General features: G+C 42.1%; 1 protein-coding gene across 2 annotated transcripts; it reads right to left on the bottom strand.

The window, feature by feature from the left end:
* Positions 1 to 4967: 4967 nt before the first annotated feature.
* Positions 4968 to 17854, bottom strand: ovch1 (ovochymase 1). Of its 2 annotated transcripts, none has more exons than XM_020042701.3 (13): positions 17652 to 17854; positions 17480 to 17572; positions 15574 to 15757; positions 15402 to 15492; positions 13557 to 13746; positions 13281 to 13420; positions 11081 to 11234; positions 10944 to 10985; positions 10569 to 10788; positions 10195 to 10352; positions 9971 to 10069; positions 5852 to 5988; positions 4968 to 5593 (listed from the first exon to the last, which is right to left on the bottom strand). In XM_020042701.3, the coding sequence occupies exons 1-13, from the start codon at positions 17704 to 17706 to the stop codon at positions 5429 to 5431; spliced, it is 1728 nt and encodes a 575-aa protein (XP_019898260.3). In that variant the 5' UTR covers positions 17707 to 17854; the 3' UTR covers positions 4968 to 5428. The 2 variants fall into 2 exon arrangements, with proteins under 2 accessions (XP_019898260.3, XP_019898261.3); XM_020042702.3 differs by having other exon boundaries at positions 15402 to 15477.
* Between the last annotated feature and the right edge of the window lie 3872 nt (positions 17855 to 21726).

The raw sequence follows: 21726 nt of genomic DNA, 5'->3' as shown, positions 1-21726 counted from the left end.
TGTTGAGACATTCAGATGGTTGAGTCAGAATTTGGCGTAAACAGAATGAGAACATGGATCCATCATGCCTTGTTACCACTGTGCAGGCTGGTGGTGGTGGTGTAATGGTGTGGGGGATGATTTCTTGGCACACTTGAGGCCCCTTAGTGCCAATGGGGCATTGTTTAAATGCCACGGCCTACCTGAGCATTGTTTCTGACCATGTCCATCCCTTTATGACCACCATGTACCCATCCTCTGATGACTACTTCCAGCAGGATAATGCACCATGTCACAAAGCTCGAATCATTTCAAATTGGTTTCTTGAACATGACAATGAGTTCACTGTACTGAAATGGACCCCACAGTCACCAGATCTCAACCCAATAGAGCATCTTTGGGATGTGGTGGACCAGGAGCTTCGTGCCCTGGATGTGCATCCCACAAATCTCCATCAACTGCTAGATGCTATCCTATCAATATGGGCCAACATTTCTAAAGAATGCTTTCAGCACCTTGTTGAATCAATGCCACGTAGAATTAAGGTAGTTCTGAAGGCGAAAGGGGGTAAAACACAGTATTAGTATGGTGTTCCTAATAATCCTTTAGGTGAGTGTATGTGTCAGAGCAAGGTGTGGCCATTGCATCTTATTTTCATTTCATTTAAGGAATAATAAAGCCTCATAGGCCAGATAATCCTTTTTATTATTTTTCTTTATTGTTTTTTTAACAGAGGTGTTTTGGACCTTTTCAGTTCATTAGGAATTGGATTGTACTTTTATTATGTTAGTTTTATCAACATGTAATGATTATTTGTTACATGTTTGAAGGGGGGACTGAGAGATATTGAGCATGAAAAGTAATTGAATTAAGCTTGACACAGTGTGTGAGAGTACTAATCCATTTCTGTATTGAGGACACTAGGTAGGAAATGTGATTCTCCATTACTGATGGGTCCCAAACACACTCTATCCATACCACCTGCTAGGAACTGTGTATGTGAATGTCATAGGACTCTCTGAATAGACCCTTGGGTCATAGGTTGGAATATGCCATACAAGGGTATTTTGTAGGATAAACTATTTCTTATAATAGTCTGTGTAATGGTTGGCTATGAACACTGACCACATCCTGTGTGTCCTGGTATAAAATGTCTTTCGTTGTAATCATTTGTGAGAAAAATGAAAGAACTATGGAAGGTTAACATCGTAATGCTGAATAAAGGCTCTCCCCTGACTTCCGGTTGCATTAATTTTGTTAATGGATCAGAAATGGACAGAATCTAACACCAACTACAAGAAATGTCTGACCTCAATGATTGCCAACAAAGGTTTTGCCACCAAGTACTAAGTCATATTTTGCAGAGGGGTCGAATACTTATTTCATTCATTAAAATGCAAATCAATTCATAACATTTTTGACATGTGGTTTTCTGGATTTCTTTGTTGTTATTCTGTGTCTCACTGTTCAAATTAACCTAGTATTAAAAGTACAAAATTCGCAGCGAATGAAATACTTTTTTCCCTCACTGTATAACCTATAATACGTGTTTAGACTTTCCTCTATGAAAGGGACAAAAAAACCCTGAAAAAATATCCTTTTGGAACTTTTGTTGTACATTAAAAATATTTTCATGTACTAAAAATATTTCAGTGTGTTAAATGGACACAATTATTGTATTTAAATTATATTACATAAAGTATACAACATTTTTAAATATATGGGTCCATTTTCACTCACTGAACTATTTCTATACTACTTTTTGTCCAAATGTACAACACCTTAAGTATACTGCTTTTTAACTTTGTTCAAATTGTTGAAATTAGAATGAGTGTTAAGAGCTAGTTTGCATGGGCAAAGAATGAGGAGTTTCCTGAAATGTCTAGAGCTGATTTCTTATGATTGTTTAAATTCTTTTCATATCTGTACTGGCCTTTTACTTATCATTACAAAGATGTGTACTTTTATTGACATTCAAACAAGCCTTTTTATGCAGTGTGGGGAATTAATGGAGGTCGGTGGTGAATGGATGGGAGTCAATTGTGATTCAAAGGGAGACTATGGGAAAAGAATGGGAGTTAATGGGGAATGAATATCAATGAATTATTAAGTGAATTAATAAATGGGTGCCATGGTGGTCCTGGAAGGAAAGGACCCCGCCATTTCTGTTTTGGGATTTTTTTGTAATTGGTTTTAATAATTAGCCCAGGGAGAATGGTTGAAAATTAACCAGCTGGCCAAAACCTGCACTTTTAATGAAAAATGTATTAATGTGCACTGTCCTTGTAAAGATAAAAATGTATAAATCAAAAGAGATTTGCAAACTTGTAAATAGTGTTGCAGTTGTAAAAATTATTTGCAAACGAATCATGTTTTCTTTGTAAAAAGATTTGTATACTTGTAAATTAATTGATATTTGAGATAAACACATTACACTTGCCAGTGTTAAATAGGGACACAGTTTTGTCACTAAAACGTTGCTAGACCTGTGACTTAATTATTTATACAGGTGCTGGTCACATAATTAGAATATCATCAAAAAGTTGATTTATTTCAGTAATTCCATTCAAAAAGTGAAACGTGTATATTATATTCATTCATTACACACAGACTCATGTATTTCAAATGTTAATTTATTTTAATTGTGATGATTATAACTGACAACTGATGAAAATCCCAAATTCAGTATCTCCGAAAATTTTAATATTACTGAAGACCAATACAAAAAAATAATTTTTAGAAATGTTGGCCAACTGAAAAGTATGAACATGTACAGCACTCAATACTTAGTTGAGGCTCCTTTTGCCTGAATTACTGCAGCAATGCGGCGTGGCATGGAGTCGATCAGTCTGTGGCACTGCTCAGGTGTTATGAGAGCCCAGGTTGCTCTGATAGTGGCCTTCAGCTCTTCTGCATTGTTGGGTCTGGCGTATCACATCTTCCTCTTCACAATACCCCATAGATTTTCTATAGGGTTAAGGTCAGGCGAGTTTGCTGGCCAATTAAGAACAGGGATACCATGGTCCTTAAACCAGGTACTGTGTGCAGGTGCCAAATCCTGTTGGAAAATGAAATCTGCATAGCATAGCATCATCTTCCGCTTATCCGGGGCCGGGTCGCGGGGGCAGCAGTCTAAGCAGGGATGCCCAGACTTCCCTCTCCCCAGACACTTCCTCCAGCTCTTCCGGGGGGACACCGAGGCGTTCCCAGGCCAGCCGGGAGACATAGTCCCTCCAGCGTGTCCTAGGTCTTCCCCGGGGTCTCTTCCCGGTGGGACGGGACCGGAACACCTTCCCAGGAAGGCGTTCCGGAGGCATCCGAAACAGATGCCCAAGCCACCTCAGCTGACCCCTCTCGATGTGGAGGAGCAGCGGCTCTACTCTGAGCTCCTCCCGGGTGACCGAGCTTCTCACCCTATCTCTAAGGGATCGCCCAGCCACCCTGCGGAGAAAGCTCATTTCGGCCGCCTGTATCCGGGATCTTGTCCTTTCGGTCATGACCCAAAGCTCATGACCATAGGTGAGAGTAGGAACGTAGATTGACCGGTAAATCGAGAGCTTCGCCTTGCGGCTCAGCTCTTTCTTCACCACGACAGACCGATACATCGACCGCATTACTGCAGAAGCTGCACCCTCCGGCCCCTGGCTACGCCTAGAAATTCTGTCCATAAAAATTACGAACAGAACCGGTGACAAAGGGCAGCCCTGCCGGAGTCCAACATGCACAGGGAACAAGTCTGACTTACTGCCGGCAATGCGGACCAAGCTCCTGCTTCGGTCGTACAGGGACCTGACAGCCCTTAGCAAAGGACCCAGGACCCCATATTCCCGAAGCACTCTCCACAGGATGCCGCGAGGGACACAGTCGAATGCCTTCTCCAAATCCACAAAACACATGTGGACTGGTTGGGCAAACTCCCATGAACCCTCCATCACCCTGTAGAGGGTATAGAGCTGGTCCAGTGTTCCACGGCCTGGACGAAAATCACACTGTTCCTCCTGAATCCGAGGTTCTACTATCGGCCGTATTCTCCTCTCCAGAACCCTGGCATAGACTTTCCCGGGGAGGCTATGGAGAAAATGAAATCTGCATCTCCATAAAGTTGATCAGCAGCAGGAAGCATGAAGTGCTTTAAAACTTGCGTTGACCTTGGACCTCAGAAAACACATTGGACCAACACCAAGCAGTCCAGTCCTTTTTGTCTTTAGCCCAGGCGAGACGCTTCTGATGCTGTGTCTAAGAGTGGCTTGACACAAGGAATGCGACAGCTGAAACCCATGTCTTGCATACGTCTGTGCGTGGTGGTTCTTGAAGCACTGACTCCAGCTGCAGTCCACTCTTTGTGAATCTCCCCCACATTTTTGAATGGGTTTTGTTTCACAATCCTCTCCAGGGTGCGGTTATCCCTATTGCTTGTACACTTTTTTCTACCACATCTTTTCCTTCCTTTTGCCTCTCTATTAATGTGCTTGGACACAGAGCTCTGTAAACAGCCAGCCTCTTTAGCAAAGCAAACCTTTTGTGTCTTGCCCTCCTTGTACAAGATGTCAGTGGTCGTCTTTTGGACAGCTGTCAAGTCAGCAGTCCTCCCCATGATTGTGTAACCTACAGAACTAGACTGAGAGACCATTTAAAGGCCTTTGCAGGTGTTTTGGGTTAATTAGTTGATTAGAGTGTGGCACCAGGTGTCTTCAATATTGAACTTATTCACAATTCAAATTTTCTGAGATACTGAATTTGGGGTTTTCATTAGTTGTCAGTTATAATCATCGAAATTAAAATAAATAAATACTCAAAATATATCAGTCTGTGTGGAATTTTTTGAATGGAATTACTGAAATATATCAACTTTTTGATGATATTCTAATTATATGACCAGCACCTGTAGTTGTAAATCAAATCACAGTCCCAAGGCAACAGGAAGCCATACAGACTATTAGTCACATAAAAAAAAATATAATCACATCATTACATTTTTATATTTTCAGGTAATTTGATGCTTTATTGGACAGAAATTGGTGAAGGGTACAAATGTTGCTAAAAAAGCAAAACATGTTGCATCAGTATATGGGCACTGCAGAAGGCTGCTTTAACTGCTGAATTACTCTAGGTCACAAAGTCAGTACATAGGTTCATATTCTCCTATCTCTGCAAGCATATACACTTTTGGCTAACATATCAAAATAAGTAGAAATATTTTTAAACAGAATCAAAACAGATAAGACATCAAAAAGTATTTAGATGCCAGGCAAAAGTATTGACCAAGCAAACCCTTAGAATGCAGGCTTGGTTATTACACTGATTAAACATTTCCTGGGCCACTGTTGCTTGACTAAATAAACATCAAACAGTCTTTCTGTGCCTTTTTCAAACATGTCCTAAAATGAATACTAAAGGAATTAGTAACCATTCATTTCATGAGGAACAGTATATTCTGTTATAATGTGAGTCAGATTTCCTTAGTTAAGCCATTGATCCAGGAATGATAAGCTGTTATTTGAGAGAAGACTGCTGGTGTACGAACATCACAGTGTGGGCTGCCCCATGTGACTAGCCCAAAGAGATAGAAGACCCCTTTTCTTTTTTGGCAAAGGAGTGGTGCACCAGAGTCCCCCTGTTAGTAGGAAAGAAAATATATATTTTTTACTGAAAATAACAAATGGCTCTTCAACCCTACTTCTAGAGAGTTAGGGTCCTGTAGGATTTAAATTTCAGTTTTTAGTAACAGGGACAAAATCCTACTGGAAGGTAGCCTCCAGGGACAGCGTTGGAGAACTGTGCACCAGTCATGATATAAATTCTTCATTCATTAGCTTTTTTCCCATACAGCAAAAGTTTTCCCCATAAAGTTAACTGTCCCTTTTATGCATACCATGCAGGAGACCGATCCAGATGAGTCTGCACACAGTAGATTGTCTGTAATGAGGTCTTCTCCCCAGCTCTCTTTGCAAGCTGTCCTATTGACTAACCCCAACCTGGCCTGGCGAAGGGTGGCTCCGCTAAGCTTTGCTAGGGTGAGAAGAGAGCACAAAGAATCAGAAAACATTGGTAATCATTCAAGATGAATGTCTAAAATAGAATGCTTGGTAATGGTGTGAGCAAGGAACTATGATTTCTCCATGTCCTCAGTTGGCAAACAGTCACCAACAACACAAGATGAGGAAAGACCATTCACAAGTGTGTGTATATACAAACTGATGAACCAAAACATTATGACTACCTGCCTAATATGCTATTAGTCCTCCGCGTGCTGAAAAACAGCACCGATCTGCCGAGGCATGGACTCTACAAGACCTCTGAAGGTGTCCTGTGGTATCTGGCACAAAGACATTAGAAGCAGATCCTTCAATTCTTGTAAGTTGCGAGGTGGAGCCACCATGGATCAGACTTGCTGGTCCAGCATATCCCACAGATGCTCAATCAGATTGAGATCTGGGGAATTGAAGAGTTCAAGGGGTTGCTCTGGCCTCATGTTACTCAAACTTTTGATTCGATTCAACTTTGTCATTGAACAATACGAGTACAGTACAACAAAATGCAGTTAGTGTCAAACCAGAAGTGCAAATAGAAGGCAGGATATTTGCAAGTATAGTGTATGTTACAAGTGGAATGTATAGATTTGCAATGAAGGCAAATACAGTGCAAATGGCAATTCTAAATGAGCAATGAAGTCACATAGGGGAGGGCAGAAAATTTACAAGTATTAAGTATATGCATGTACAAGTGGGAAATTAATAATTGTGTGATGAGGAAAATGCAAGTACAGATTGTGCAATTGAGCAAGTTGGAGGTAGTATGTGCAACTGAAATGCAGGGATAACAGAAATCAGGTTCCCGATGTAGACGCGTACATGTAACAACTGAAAAAGTATCAGACTTTGCAAGGTGGTGTCAGAGTCCAGTAGAACAAGGGAGTAGTGCAACAAGGACCCTGAGCTACAGTACTAAGCAGTGGGCTTGCGGGTATGGTTAGTGATGGGTCACAGAATTCAGCAGTGTTACAGTAGAAAGAAACTGTTCCTGAACCTGTTGGTGTGGAAACAGAGACCTGTCCCGCCTGCCTGATGGTAGGAGGGCAAACAGTTTGTGGCATGGATTTAAAGGGTCTCTGATGATGCCCAAGTGCCCTACACAAACACGGCTTGTGCTGGAGGTCTACAATGGCTGGGAACTGGGCACCAGTGATGTGCTGGGAAGTTTTCACCACCAGTTGTAGGGCCTTCCAATTAGTCATGGAGCATCCGGCAAACCACACTTTGGCACAGTTTGTCAGAATGCTCGATTGTGCTATAGTAGAACTTCACAAGGATATGGGAAGACAGTTGGGCCTTCTGCACCAGTGCCATTGATGTGAACTGGGGTGTGACTGCAGCCTTTAGACTTCCTGTAATCCGCAATGAGCACCTTGGTCGTCTTTGCATTGAGGGCCAAGTTTGTTGTCAGCACACCACGCCACCAGGCACATTCCTCTTGTAATCATCGTTAAAATTTTCTGTGATTTGTGCCACAGTAGACCCTCACGCATTGATGAGCCTCGGGCATCCAACATCCTGTTGCCGGTTTGTCCCTCTTTGGACCACTGTCGGTAGGTACTCACTGCTGATCGGGAGCACCCCACAAGCCTTGCTGTTTCAGAGATGCTTTAACCCAGACATCTAGCCATAAACTATGAGGTGCAGTCAGGGACATTCAGAATTACTTCTCACAAACACGTGAAATGTTCTTACATACACTACTGAAACGCTCTCACACAAACAACTGGAAGATTATTCGCTCTCACACACTACTGAAACGCTCACACACATACAAGTGAAACGCTTCTATATCCATTAAGATGATTAGTAGTGCACGTGCCTGTTACGTTACTCCCGCCTTTGAGTTAGCTTCTTTTTTTTTTTTACTTCTTAACTTTTATTCTCTTTTTCTTTGTTCTTATTTTTTCACTGTAACTCTCCGAAGTCCTGCCCTCTCTAACAATTTTGTTTGAGAGAGTTTTTGTGTTTTATTTCCTGGGACACTAAGGTGGCCATTTCCTTCACATCAAAAAGGAGGACACTTTGCATACACAGGGACACGCAAACAGTTTTGTTTGGTGTGATCCCGTTCAAAATTTTAATATGTTAAAATTCTTGGCATCAATAATAATAATTAAATATATATATAATATTTATATATAATAACAATGTGCAATAATTACTGTGCAATACCATTCCATATTCACTGTGCAATCTATTGCCCATGTGCAACTGCTGCTACTATTTGTGTTATCTGTTTATGGATTCTTACAGTTTTTTCTCTTGTAGATAGTGTTTTTATTTATTATTTTCCTACTCTTATGGTTTGTTTTACTGTTTTTTTCTCTATCCACTTTGCTGCTGTAACATTGGAATTTTCCCATTGTGGGACAAATAAAGGAATATCTTATCTTTTCCACCAGATTACATAAAGGTGCATACACATACCACATAGCTAATAATAAATATACAAGACACAGCTCATGACAAAGTGCCCTTCCAATTCAGAATACATAGGTCTAATAAACATCACACTAGATAAAGGGTAAAAAATACAGCACCTTCTGTTTCAGAAGGCTTTGCCTGTAAGTATGAGCATTTTTAGAATTTCAGTCCAACAACGACTTTAGTTATTGTTACGTTCTCCGTCGCTAAGAGCTTGATTGACAGCCTCGTGGTAGCAACTGCAGTGAGCAGGTGTTGTGGCGAATCAATACATGGCTCATTTGAATACTAAAATTAGCCATGTGTTGATAGGTCACGACAAGAAAATGTAACCAATGAAATTACTTATTTTGACACAGCTTTTTTGACACACATTTTTATCCAATTAAACTTACAAGGTAAAGTGTCAAAAGGGGACCTTTTTTTTTTTTTCTCTAAAGGACGACAGCTTAAGGCTGCACCTGCAGCTGGACTGTCCAGCCTAAAGCCGGAGGAATGGCCACCCTATGGGACACGGACACACACACGGACACACACACGGACACACACACGGACACACACAATATTTAACTATAATGTGTGAAAGGATTTCACTAGTGTGCGAGAGGTGTTTCAGTAAAACTGGAAGGGCTTCCATTCAACAAAAATGAACAATTCCCGTGTTGACCGTCAGCACCGTTGTTCGCAACACTAATGCCTGCCCAACAGCCTGCAAGCAGCCTAACCGAGGCAGCAGCGTTACTTCACACTGTGCTGGCATCAGCGGAGACCATCAGAACCTTGTCAAATGCGACAACAGTCGGACAGCAACCGACTTTTGCAACTTCAAGCCGCGATACACTGGACAGTCACATAGTGTATATAAGAGCGTTTCACTTGTATGAATGAGAGCTTTTCAGTAGTGTGTGCGAGCGAATAATCTTCCAGTTGTTTATGTGAGAGTGTTTCAGTATTGTATGTAAGAGCATTTCACGTGTTTGTGAGAGGCAATTCTGAATAATGTCCCTGACAGCCCCTCATAAACAGTTTGGCCCTTATCAAAGTCGCTCAGGTCTTTACTCCTGCCCATTTCTCCTGACTGACTACAAGAACTTACTGTTCGCTTACCATCTAATATACCCAGACTCTGACATTTGCCCTTGTCAGGAAGTGATCAACATTATTCGCTTCACCTGTGAGTGGTCATAATGTTTTGGCTGATCAACATATATACATAAAAACATTGTTTTAATAGTAACATGATGCCAATGTAAAAACAAGACAAACATGCTGTACACTTGCTAGGGGGAGCCAAAAAATGCTAGGGGGAGCCATTACATGCTAGAAAAATTTAGAATGTTGCCAGAAATAATTAGCTAAAGAAAATAGGAGATGCTGTGGGAATATCATTGGTAAAGGGGTTAAGTCCTAATTCATAGGCATAAATTCATTGTTGAGTAGGGTTTTCTTTTTTTTCAAATTCAAGTCCCAAGTTATGTGACAATTCCACATCTCTGCAGAAAAATATTTTAAGTGTATGTTGCTGGACATACGTGATGCTTTGCTGAATCCCCATCCTGTTGTCACACAGGACCAGCTGTCATCCAGAGTCACATCCTTATCTGGAAGGCAGACTGGAGTTATGGTGGTATCTGAGGATGAAGAAGCATACTAGATATTGTATATTGTTTAATTTGACTGCATTAGAAATTAACTGTCATGTAAACCTATAAAAACATGCTAAAATCAGGTAAATGACAGTGTTTTAGAGTGTTACCAAATTGAGCTGGAACACTTAGCTTGATGAGTGTGAGATCAGCGGTGAGAGGGAAGGTTCTGTTGTTGGGGAAATTAAACACCTCCTCCACTGGGATTGTCTGGGAAGCCATGAACCGGAGGTCGTGAACTCCCAGCACAACCATGTCAACTGTAGCTCTGAAAGACCGGATAGACAAAGGCCATTGTGCGTGAAACAGGACTGGTGAACACAAACTAGTCGCTGTCACCCCAAGAGTTGTTTCAAATAAAAATAGTAAGAATGTGTTACAATAAATTGAAGGACAGGTTGGGTGAAATAATATGAAATAATATTTCAAGAAAAAACATTTAGAGACGTGTGCGTCCTATGTCAGCACAAGATGTCGGACTCACTTGCAGTGACAGTGTTGCGGTGCCAGGACCCAGTGATGATGGATCAGGGTCCCACTGCAGTAGTGCCTCCCTTTGGACTGCAGACTGACCTGCCATGGCCAGGAATTGGGGCATGCCTCCATCACACTCCTCACTTGCCCCTCACCCTCTGAGGTCGCATACACCGTTGCCTGGCCAGAGTCCAACCGACAGGTCAAGATCTCACCCTGACCGCAGCTCTCTGTGAATCCGGAAGCAGATAGCATTTTCAGGTTATTGGTTAAGTAAACAAACAAAATGTATCTATATTTAATGGTCTGGCAGTGCAGTGAGAGAGAATCATATCCTCTAAAATGTTTATGTAGCCAATTAACTCAATAAGCATAACTAACTTACCTTGAGGCACAACCCCAGAATCATCAGACAATATCTCTTCACCTGTTATAAAATCAAACAAAAAACATCCTAAATACCCTGAGTCTATGACATACAGTATAATCAGAGACATTAAAGGTTTCCAAGTGTGAACCTACCTTTAATTATTTCGTTAATCCAGTCAAAGTAGACTTGTGCTTTAGTATAGACACCAGGTTTGTGGTCTCTCCCACAGCCCACCCCCCAGCTGACCACTCCAGCCAACTCATATTTGGACCCTGTGTAGCAGGACAGAGGTCCACCAGAGTCCCCCTGCGAGAACAACCACATAAGAATATGAAGATAACAGGAACATTTAGAATTTTTGAAACACTTGAAATTGAATTACACCTATCAGCCGTAACATTATGACCACTAACAGGTGAAGTGAATAACACTGATAATCTTGTTATCATGGCACCTGTCATGAGGCAGCAAGTGAACATTCTGTCCTCAAAGTTGATGTGTTAGAAGCAGTAAAAATGAGCAAGGATAAGGATCTGAGCGACTTTGACAAGGGCCAAATTGTGATGGCTAGACGAATGGGTCAGAGCATCGCCAAAACTGCAGCCCTTGTGGGGTGTTCCCGGTCTGCAGTAGTCAGTACCTATCAAAAGTGGTCCAAGGAAGGAAAAGCAGCAAACTGGCAACAGGGTCATGGGTGGTCAAGGCTCACTGATGCACAAGGCAACCAAAGACTGGCCTGTGTGGTCTGATTTAACAGACAAGCCACTGTAGCTCAAATTGCTGAAAAAGTTAACGTTGGTACTGATAGAAGTGTCAGAACACACTGTGCATAGCAGTTTGTTGTATATGGTGGCTGCGTAGCCATAGACCAGTCCATGCTGACCCGTGACCACTGCCGAAAGCACCTACAATGAGCATGTGAGCATCAGAACCGGACTAGGGAGCATTGGAAGAAGGTGGCCTGGTCTTGATGAATCATGTTCTTATACATCAAGTGGATGGCCAGGTGTGTGTGCGTCGCTTACCTAGAGAACACATGGCACCTGGATGTACTATGGGAAGAAGGCAAGCAGGTGGAGGAAGTGTGATGCTTTGGGGAATGTTCTGCTGGGAAACCTTGGTTCCTGCCATTCAGGTGGATGTTACTTTGACATGTACCATCTAAGTATTGTTGCAAACCATGTGCACCCTTTCATGGCATCGGTATTCCCTGATGGCATTGGCCTCTTTCAGCAAGATAATGCGCACTGCCACAAAGCAAAAATGGTTCAGGAATGGTTTGAGGAACACAACAATGTGTTCAAGGTGTTAAAATTCCCCAGATCTCAATCCAATCCAGCATCTGTAGGATGTGCTGGACAAACAGGTCAGATCCATGGAGGGCCCACCTCGCAACTTACAGGACTTGAAGGATCTGCTTCCAACGTCTTGGTGCCAGATACCACAGCACACCTTCAGAGGTCTATTGGAGTCCATGCCTCGACAGGTCAGGGCTGTTTTGGTGGCAAAAGAGGGACCAACACAATATTAGGCAGGTGGTCATAATGTTATGGCCGATCGGTGTATATGAGCAAGCATGTTCAATGCTAAAAGGAGAGTAAAGACAAATGCATACAATGTCTAAGTTCATGAATCACTTGAAGTAATTGTTGGACTGTCTCTATATGCGCAACTCTATCAATCAAGGAGAGAAGGGTTGAGCTCCTGTACTACTCACACAGCATCATCTGGTTATGTTACTCCCCCCACTAATGTGATTTGATAGAACTTTGTGAAATTACAATTGTCCAAGTAAAAAAACTAAGGTTCTGTCACAGCGAAAACAAGAAAATTGGGAACCCCAATGGATTGCAGTGCATGCAATAATTTTGTGATACATTTCAGTTACGGGTAACTTCTCCATAGAAAACGCATGGGCTTGCTGCACAATCAAATATATTTATAAAGCCCTTTTTACAACAGCAGTTGTCACAAAATGCTTTACAGAGACACCTAGCTTTAAACCCCAAGGAGCAAACAACAGTAGTGTTGAATTTCAGGGGATAGGAAAAACTCCCTAAGAAGGCCGAATTTTTGGAAGAAACCTAGAGAGGACCCAGGCTCAGAGGGGTGACCAGTGCTCTTCTGGCAGTGCCGGGTGAGATATTAGGAGTCCAATTGGAATAATTAATAAATTTCTCTGGGCTAAATCCAGAGGCTATTTGATATTACAAGACAATAAGCCATCATTGGAGATGTTTGAACAGGTAAACTTTGAACATGCGCTTGTTCAAGAGAGTTTCGCATAGACAATCCAACAATTATTCAAGAGACTTGCAGATCGACATTACACCCCTTTAAGGTTAACCTCACCTGGCAGGCATCTACGCCTCCTTCAGGCTCTCCAGCACAGAACATAGTTGCCGGCACTATACCATGATAGAAATTGTTACAGGACTCCGTGGATAGAACAGTCACATTTACCTCCTGGAGTCTGTTTGCTTGAGGCCCGTCTGAAGGAGTAGCAGAGGATGGGGGGAGAGAAGGCAAACAAAGAGGGAAAAACATGTCACATGACCACCCTTACTGTGGAAGATACATTTTTATTTAATATGGATGTTGAAAAAAATAATAATGGAATTTGCTGACTCTCTCGAGTGGATCCCCAGCCAGTCACTGTGCATTTCTTATTGAGGTTGATTGGTCTCATCCATAGTTCAATGGGTTTCACACACTGGTTGAACATCAGTGGAGTCTTTAGCTTCACCAGGGCAACGTCATGCATCTTTGTTTTGCCAAAGTAATCCTTGTGGGTCATTATTTTGGAAACTCCAACTAACTGAAAATAAAATGTCAGTGCAGAATAGTAATAATAATAATCACAACAATGGCAGTTTAAGGCATTGTCTGTCTAGGTTTAGTTCTGGTAAAGGGTCAAATCCCTGAAATGGCAAGGTGAGATGTTGTTGTGACCTTGAGCAGCATCATATTATATAATGCTGTCAGCTAAATAACAAATGTAGTAAAACAAGAAGAACTGGAAAGGCAGTCTCATTTTGTTGGACTCAATGACAAAATTGTATTGTATGTCACAGGGTTAGGTTTAGAGTAAAATGTATAATAGGAGGAAAGGTTAGAACTAGGTTTTTGGTGTTAAGATAAGGAAAATTTTTTTTTATATTTTTCATTTTCATTTGTTTTGTATTTTTTTCTTGCTTTTGTGAAAATATCCACAGCTAGTAAAATAGAGTAGAATGTAGACGCGTGTCCTCAGATGATCTGGGCAAGCTTTTCCGCTTATCCAACCTGGTCTCAGAAGGATGATGTAGACTATTTTGGCAGGGGATTTCCTAAGATATATTATGTGCAGTAAAATAACGTTAGAATTTTTTTTTTTTTTAAAAAAGCAGTAACCTTGGTTTGAATCAGTGACCTTCCACATCCTAGACAGGCACACTACCCACTGCTCCAGTGAGGAACCTGTAATCAGTCTTGGTGAGTGGTGTTGTCACAACATAAATACGTTTGAAGTGATTTTCTTTGTAATCCTAACCCAAAGCATAACTCTAACCTTAACCCCAGTGCTGTGATACCCAACCTTAACCAAAACCCTAACCTGAACCCCAGAGCTGTGAGGCGTGCCCCTAACCAAACCTTAACCTAAACTTTGTTTCCTAACTGTAGCCAAAACCTTAACCCTAACCTTAACCCCTGGTGCTGTGAGATCTAACCTTAACCCTAACCCCAGTGCTGTTAACGTTAATAATAAAATACTTTTATAACATTGTAGCAACCTTGCTATTGCTGTTACTCATCCTACATCCCCATGTCTAGAGTGGGTAAGGTGACTGCCTTCTCATCCAAATGTCAGTGGTTTGAAACACAGGTCAAACATTTGGTTAACATTTTTTTTTTATATAAAATAAACACCTTTCATAGCGTAAATATCATACGTTTGTCTGGCGTTCATATCTTATTTTACGTTTTAATAGCACTCGTAACATTTGATACGTTGCAATAGCTTTCGTAAGATATGTTCCGTTTTAAGAATTTTTAAGAAATGTATCATACGTTTTGGTGACGCATTGTAATGTAACCTAACGTAATGTCAAAAATAATACGAAATCGGGTGCCACGGATTTTCGTAAAATAGTCTACGTAGGTTCCTGAGACCAGGTTGGCTTATCACTGCCTCGCTTTTCTACTTATTTTTCACTGACTCGCTGAAGAAGAATGTCATCAAACACAATAGAGCTTGCAAGCATCTGACCTACTGCGATAAGTCGCTAGAGCAGGAGACAAGGCAAACCTGTTTGACATCCATCTGTCAACCCCATGCGGCAATGCGGCAATTTAAGGAAGGGACCCTAGGGCATTGTGGATATGCCACAACCAAGAATTGAACATTTAGCCAATCTCCTGGTCTTCTCCGGGTCCCATTTTTTTTCCAAAATAATATTTTTGGGGGGTCCACAACAGGATAGTAAAACTCACCTGTTGACAGTATTCATTAGGGTTCTCAAGATCATGTTTTCCCGCCAACACAGTCCAGAAAGGTGCTGTGTTGTGCCTGTAAAACATGAATCTGTAATTATGTTCTTTAGTAATATCAACAAAATACTCACTAAAACCTCTAGAACTAATCAGACATCTAACCCTGTCTCACCGCTTGAAACAGTGTGTCGCACTGAGTACCCACTGAGGGGCGATGATGGCACCACCACAGGCTGGAATGGTGACCAAGCGTAGGGACACCTGCCAAGGCCAGGAGTGGGCCCAAGCCTCCACACCACCAATGATCCTCCCTTTCCACTCCTGATCAGGTAAAAAGGAACGGATCCCTGCCAGGTCTGCAACACCATTCCCAAAGAAGACAGATTTGTTTATAGGTAAGTAGGGATAGGTTATTCAATAAGAACAGCAATGTGTGGGTGGCCTGAGGGGTATACTACTAAGCAAGGTAACTGGCTTATCGAGGTAACTTCAGGAGTAAGTTAGTGACGTCGGGTGTAACGTACTTATTAACCCGTTCTATAAAAGGCGAATACGTTTAACCCGAGGTATGCTGTCATGGCAATTTGCGCAGCATTTCTAAACTACTCAGAGCAAGTTATCTTCATGATTAACTCGATGGTACCAAACATAAGCACCGCCCTTCCGCCCACAAAAAGGCCGGCACATTTGGAAGACCCAATCAACATTCCTGCACTGATAGTGAGAGACTCACTCTCGCAGGGCGAGTGTGTTTAGAAACCGTGCAACACCTCTAGTTTACGCCGATTATGTTTTCTGATAAATACATTGATTCTCATCTGAGGGAATTCTGTATATTTGCCAGCTTCTAGGCCAAGCCGTATCTAATGCCACTCGCCAGAGTAATGCACTCACTTTTAAACAGACAAGTGTGCCTTGCTTTGTGATATTTCGCCAGCGGACATTTCATGTATTCCATCCGTGATGCTGAACATCTAAGCAAGAATACTGTATGCCGTGCAGTTCGCAAGGTGGTTCTTCCTTTCACTAAACTGCTTGATGTCTTTGTTGTGTTCTCTGGCCATTTAAGCATTTTAAAGATCAAATATGCTTTTTAAGCGATCTCAAGTAATTTACAAAAAATACTTGGTCGATGTTTAATATGCATAGGCTGGGGCAAGGCTGTATACAGAACACTTTTTCCCCCATAGGTATCCCAAGGGTAATTGGTGCGATTTACTGTATGCATATCCCCATTAGGGCGCCCCTGGGAGAACATGGGGGGGTTATGTGAATAGGATGTAATTTCACTGCGTTCATGTTCTGGTATTTGATCATTAAATTCATACAGGGAGCCCTACAACCTAGGTGCTTTATTGAGGAGCCCATATCTTAAATCATTAACAGTGAGCAATGGGTCAGTTTCAGAGATCTAGGCCATGTGTAAGCCATAACTGAATTATCTTAATTGTTTTCACACATTTAGAAATACTATTTAACTTTACTTTAACTCCTTACTTTACATCTCAAAGGCTACTACAAATAAGAGTCTGTAAGTCAGAATACACAACATGACAAGAACACTGCTCTTACGAATTATCTTAATTGTATTCACATATTTAGAAATACTATTTAACTATTTAAGAATACAGAGCACGAGCCACTGTGCAAAAACCCAGCTTGCGTTGTCGAACATGCCCCTTTTAGGTGAAAGCGCAAACTCCAATTAAGTTAATTATTGAGTCAACAAACAAACATCTTAGTCACCATTGTAGTACCGTTTAACACAAATTTAGGCAATCAGAGTTTGTCAACCATCACTTTCCTTGATAACCCCGAGTTAAATCTGAGTAGGTTGAACTCCCTTCATAGTATACCCCTCTGGTTAAGTCGCATATTATAGCAGCACGAGTATACCACTATGTGGGTTGTATTTAACCAACATATTGACCTGTAATTATTTTAATTACACCAGGTCTAATCACATCTTAAAGCATTTTTATTTTCAGAATATCTTTTGCCAAAATTATGTTTTACAGTACAATCTTTTAGGTAAAAGAATTGCAAAATAAAAAGATTTCACAGATTGTGTTCCATACCATGAAATCCCTTAGCAATGGTTCCATTGTCCTCTTCAGTCCTGTTCAATGGCCCATTTTCATCATTTGCAATTTGAGTCTGGTTATGAGCATCTAAATACAATTTGTCAAAGATCAGAAATGCTTCAAAATGGACCGCAACAACAATCAAAAATCAATATGTTGCTCTTACCATGCTGGGCTCCAATTCCCAACAGAGACAGATACACAATTAGAAAAGCAAACATTTTAAACCAAAGTGAATGAAAATGTTGAAGTTGATGGGTAAAGACTGATGCACCATTCGCAATAAATAACTTCTGACACAGGGGTAAATGCCATATAGCCAGGAAGATTCTTGACCATAAGCCTTCACACTAATCAGAGTTCCCACACAGCACCTGGCAACATCAAAACCTAATTAAAGATTCCTTATCCTGTAATTTACCTGCTCTGTCATTTGAGGGCAGTATAGGCCAATTTCTTAAGACCTGCAGTGACAAGTATATTTTGTTTACCAACTCTCAGACCAGAGGCCTATACTACGAAGGGAGTTCAACCTATTTGTGTTAAACGGTACTACAACGGTGACTAAGATGTTTGTTTGTTGACTCAATATTTAACTTAATTGGAGTTTGTGCTAATTCACCTAAAAGGAGCGTGTTCGGCAACGCAAGCTGGGTTTTTGCACAGTGGCTCATGCTCTGTATTCTTACCCAAAATAATGTATGTTTATACTGTAAGGATAGAAGTTTAAAGCAAGGTTAACGGCTATATCTCTCATCGTGGTGGCCAACAAAGCCAGGGAGGGTAGCTGGCAGCGCATTGCTGACTGAGTAAATTCGTAAGAGCAGTGTTCTTGTTGTGTATTCTGACTTACAGACTCTTCTTTTATTTGTAGTAGCCTTTGAGATGTAATGTAAGGAGTTAAAGTAAAGTTAAATAGCATACAGTAAATCGCACCAATTACCCTTGGGATACCTATGGGAAAAAAAGTGTTCTGTATACAGCCTTGCCCCAGCCTATGCATAATAAATATCGACCGAGTATTTTTTGTAAATTACTTGCGATTGCTTAAAAAGCATATTTGATATTTAAAATGCTTAAATGGCCAGAGAACACAACAAAGACATCAAGCAGTTTAGTGAAAGGAAGAACCACCTTGCGAACTGCACGGCATACAGTATTCTTGCTTAGATGTTCAGCATCACGGATGGAATACATGAAATGTCCGCTGGCGAAATATCACAAAGCAAGGCACACTTGTCTGTATAAAGTGAGTGCATTACTCTGGCGAGTGGCCTTAGATACGGCTTGGCCTAGAAGCTGGCAAATATACAGAATTCCCTCAGATGAGAATCAATGTATTTATCAGAAAACATAATCGGCGTAAACTAGAGGTGTTACACGGCCTCTAAACACCCTCGCCCTGCGGAGTGAGCCTCTCACTATCAGTGCGGCAATGTTGATTGGGTCTTCCAAATGTGCCGGCCTTTTTGTGGGCAGAAGGGCAGTGCTTATGTTTGGTACCATCGAGTTAACCATGAAGATAACCTGCTCTGAGCAGTTTAGAAATGCCGCGCAAATTGCCATGACAGCATACCTCGGGTGAAATATATTTGCCTTTTATAGAACGGGTTAATAAGTAAGTTACACTCGACGTCACTAACTTACTCCTGAAGTTACCTCGATAAGCCAGTTACCTCGCTTAGTAGTATACCCCTCAGGCCACCCACACATTGCTGTTCTTATTGAATAACCTATCCCTACTTACCTATAAACAAATCTGTCTTCTTTAGGAATGGTGTTGCAGACCTGGTAGGGATCCGTTCCTTTTTACCTGATCAGGAGTGGAAGGGGAGGATCATTGGTGGTGTGGAGGCTTGGGCCCACTCCTGGCCTTGGCAGGTGTCCCTACGCTTGGTCACCATTCCAGCCAGGGAGGCTTGTTGGCAGTGCATTGCGTACAGATGGAATTCGTAAGAGCAGTGTTCTTGACATATGTTCTCTAGTTTGTCTTACAGACTCTTATTTTTAGCATTACTGAGATGGAAGGACAAGTAAAATAGTCTAACCTGTTGAACAGACAAGTGTGTCGTGCTTTGTGATATTTTGCCAGCAGATATTTAATGTATTTCATCAGTAATTGTAATACACATCTTTATATATATCAGAGCATCACTAGGTATTCAGACCATGTTCCTCTGCTTAAATCAAGAAGGTTATCTGTCCTTTGCTCCTTAGGAATGTAGGAGAGGGGGATCTGGTATTTGTCTAGACTGGTATCAGCAGATTATAAGGTTACTCATTAATCTGCGCATCTGTATAACTCATCAGGGCATCTGTTGTCTGTCCGGATGCTGTAAGAGCGTTCAGGAGGCGTTCAGGAGGCATCCAGAACAGATGCCCAAGCCACCTCAGCTGACCCCTCTCGATGTGGAGGAGCAGCGGCTCTACTCTGAGCTCCTCCCGGGTGCCCGAGCTTTTCACCCTATCTCTAAGGGATCGCCCAGCCACCCTGCAGAGAAAGCTCATTTCGGCCAGTATCCGGGATCTTGTCCTTTCGGTCATGACCCAAAGCTCATGACCATAGGTGAGAGTAGGAACGTAGATTGACCGGTAAATCAAGAGCTTCGCCTTGCGGCTCAGCTCTTTCTTCACCACGACAGACCGATATATCGACCGCATTACTGCAGAAGCTGCACCGATCCGTCTGTCAATCTCCCGTTCTATCCTTCCCTCATTCGTGAACAAGACCCCTAGATACTTAAACTCCTCCACTTGAGGCAGGCACTCTCCACCAACCTGAAGTGGGCAAGCCACCCTTTTCCGACTGAGGACCATGGCCTCGAATTTGGAGGTACTGATTCTCATCCCCACCGCTTCACACTTGGCTGCAAACCGTCCCAGTGCATGCTGAAGGTCCTGGTTTGAAGGGGCCAACACGACAACATAATCCACAAAGAGCAAAGACGAAATCGTGTGGTCCCCAATCCTGACACCCTCCGGCCCCTGGCTGTTAAATATGATTCTGGTAATATGTGTTAGGGCACATTTAAAATCTGCAGAAAAGGTTAGGGCCTTGATCGTCTCACTTACGGGCTGACGGGTCTATTAATGATGTTAGGGCACGTTAATTGAGATGAAAGTGTTAGGGCACATTCAGTTAAAGTGGTTCTGACGTGCGGGGCACGCTCACATTACTTGTGATAAATTAATAAACATGGGTCTGTTTCGCCATGCATGTTTTTTATAATGGGTAAGCGTTGTGGTACACATTTGGCGGTGAAGTTAATGTTTCTGTTGTCTGGGCATGTGAACAAATGTATCTTCGGGAGTTATTAGGTTTTTCCAGTTAATGGCGTTTTCATTCGGTGGTGGATACGTGGCCTATCGGGCCGATTGGAGGAATATGGAAGTGGTAATGTATGGAAGTTGCAGAAGGTATATTATAAAGTTGTTTGGAAGTCTGGACGCTTTGGGAATGTTTGTGTGGGGTTTATTGATCTCTGTGTTGTAGTTGTTTTTGCTCTGGATGGATCATCCCTCTGACCGCCCCCACCCTCCCGCGGTGTTCCGCCAGGCCGATTGCTGGGACTCCTTGGAGTTTGCATTGTCTCACCCCGCACAGCGACACTGCATCGGTGGAGATCATTTCCCTACAATAGACGTAGCCCACTCCACTGGTGACCGAGATAGCCCCTAACGCGTTTTGCTCCACGTTGGACGTGTTGAGAGAGTCTACGCGGGTCAAGAAAAGGTCCAAAATAGGGGAGAAGTAAACACCAGATCCGTAATCTCTGTAGGGCCGGCCGGTGATTACAGCGGCTAAGAGGACTCCAGACCCGGGGTTGAGGAAGAGACTGTGCTAACCGCTATGTTTAAATTTATGAAGCTACCGCTAGACATTCGACTGGACATTGGATTTGGGAAGATACCAGTGGAAATCAGACAACAGCTGTTTAGCTGTTGTGTTCCCGCAAGAACAGAGACAGTTCCGGCTGCCTCTTTGGTCTCGCCGTGAGCGATCCAACAGGAACACGCAGGAACGCTGAACCGCCTGAGGGAAGGGTGCTGACATACAGAGGACATTCCTTAACACAGCCCTGTTTTTTCTCTGACATATTTAGAGTATACAGGATTTATACCTTTTCTTAGGATTTTGTAAACTAGGTGGTTGGTTTCGCTATGTCAGGATTGCTGGATTTGAGTAAATATGGTTAATAGAAGTAATTTTTTAGGGTATTTCAGTTATAGCAACTGTAGTT

Source organism: Esox lucius, chromosome 23 (assembly GCF_011004845.1).
Source record: "Esox lucius isolate fEsoLuc1 chromosome 23, fEsoLuc1.pri, whole genome shotgun sequence".
Classification (NCBI taxonomy): domain Eukaryota; kingdom Metazoa; phylum Chordata; class Actinopteri; order Esociformes; family Esocidae; genus Esox; species Esox lucius.
Note: the sequence above shows the minus strand (reverse complement) of the source record. Positions and strands in the feature narration are given on the sequence as shown.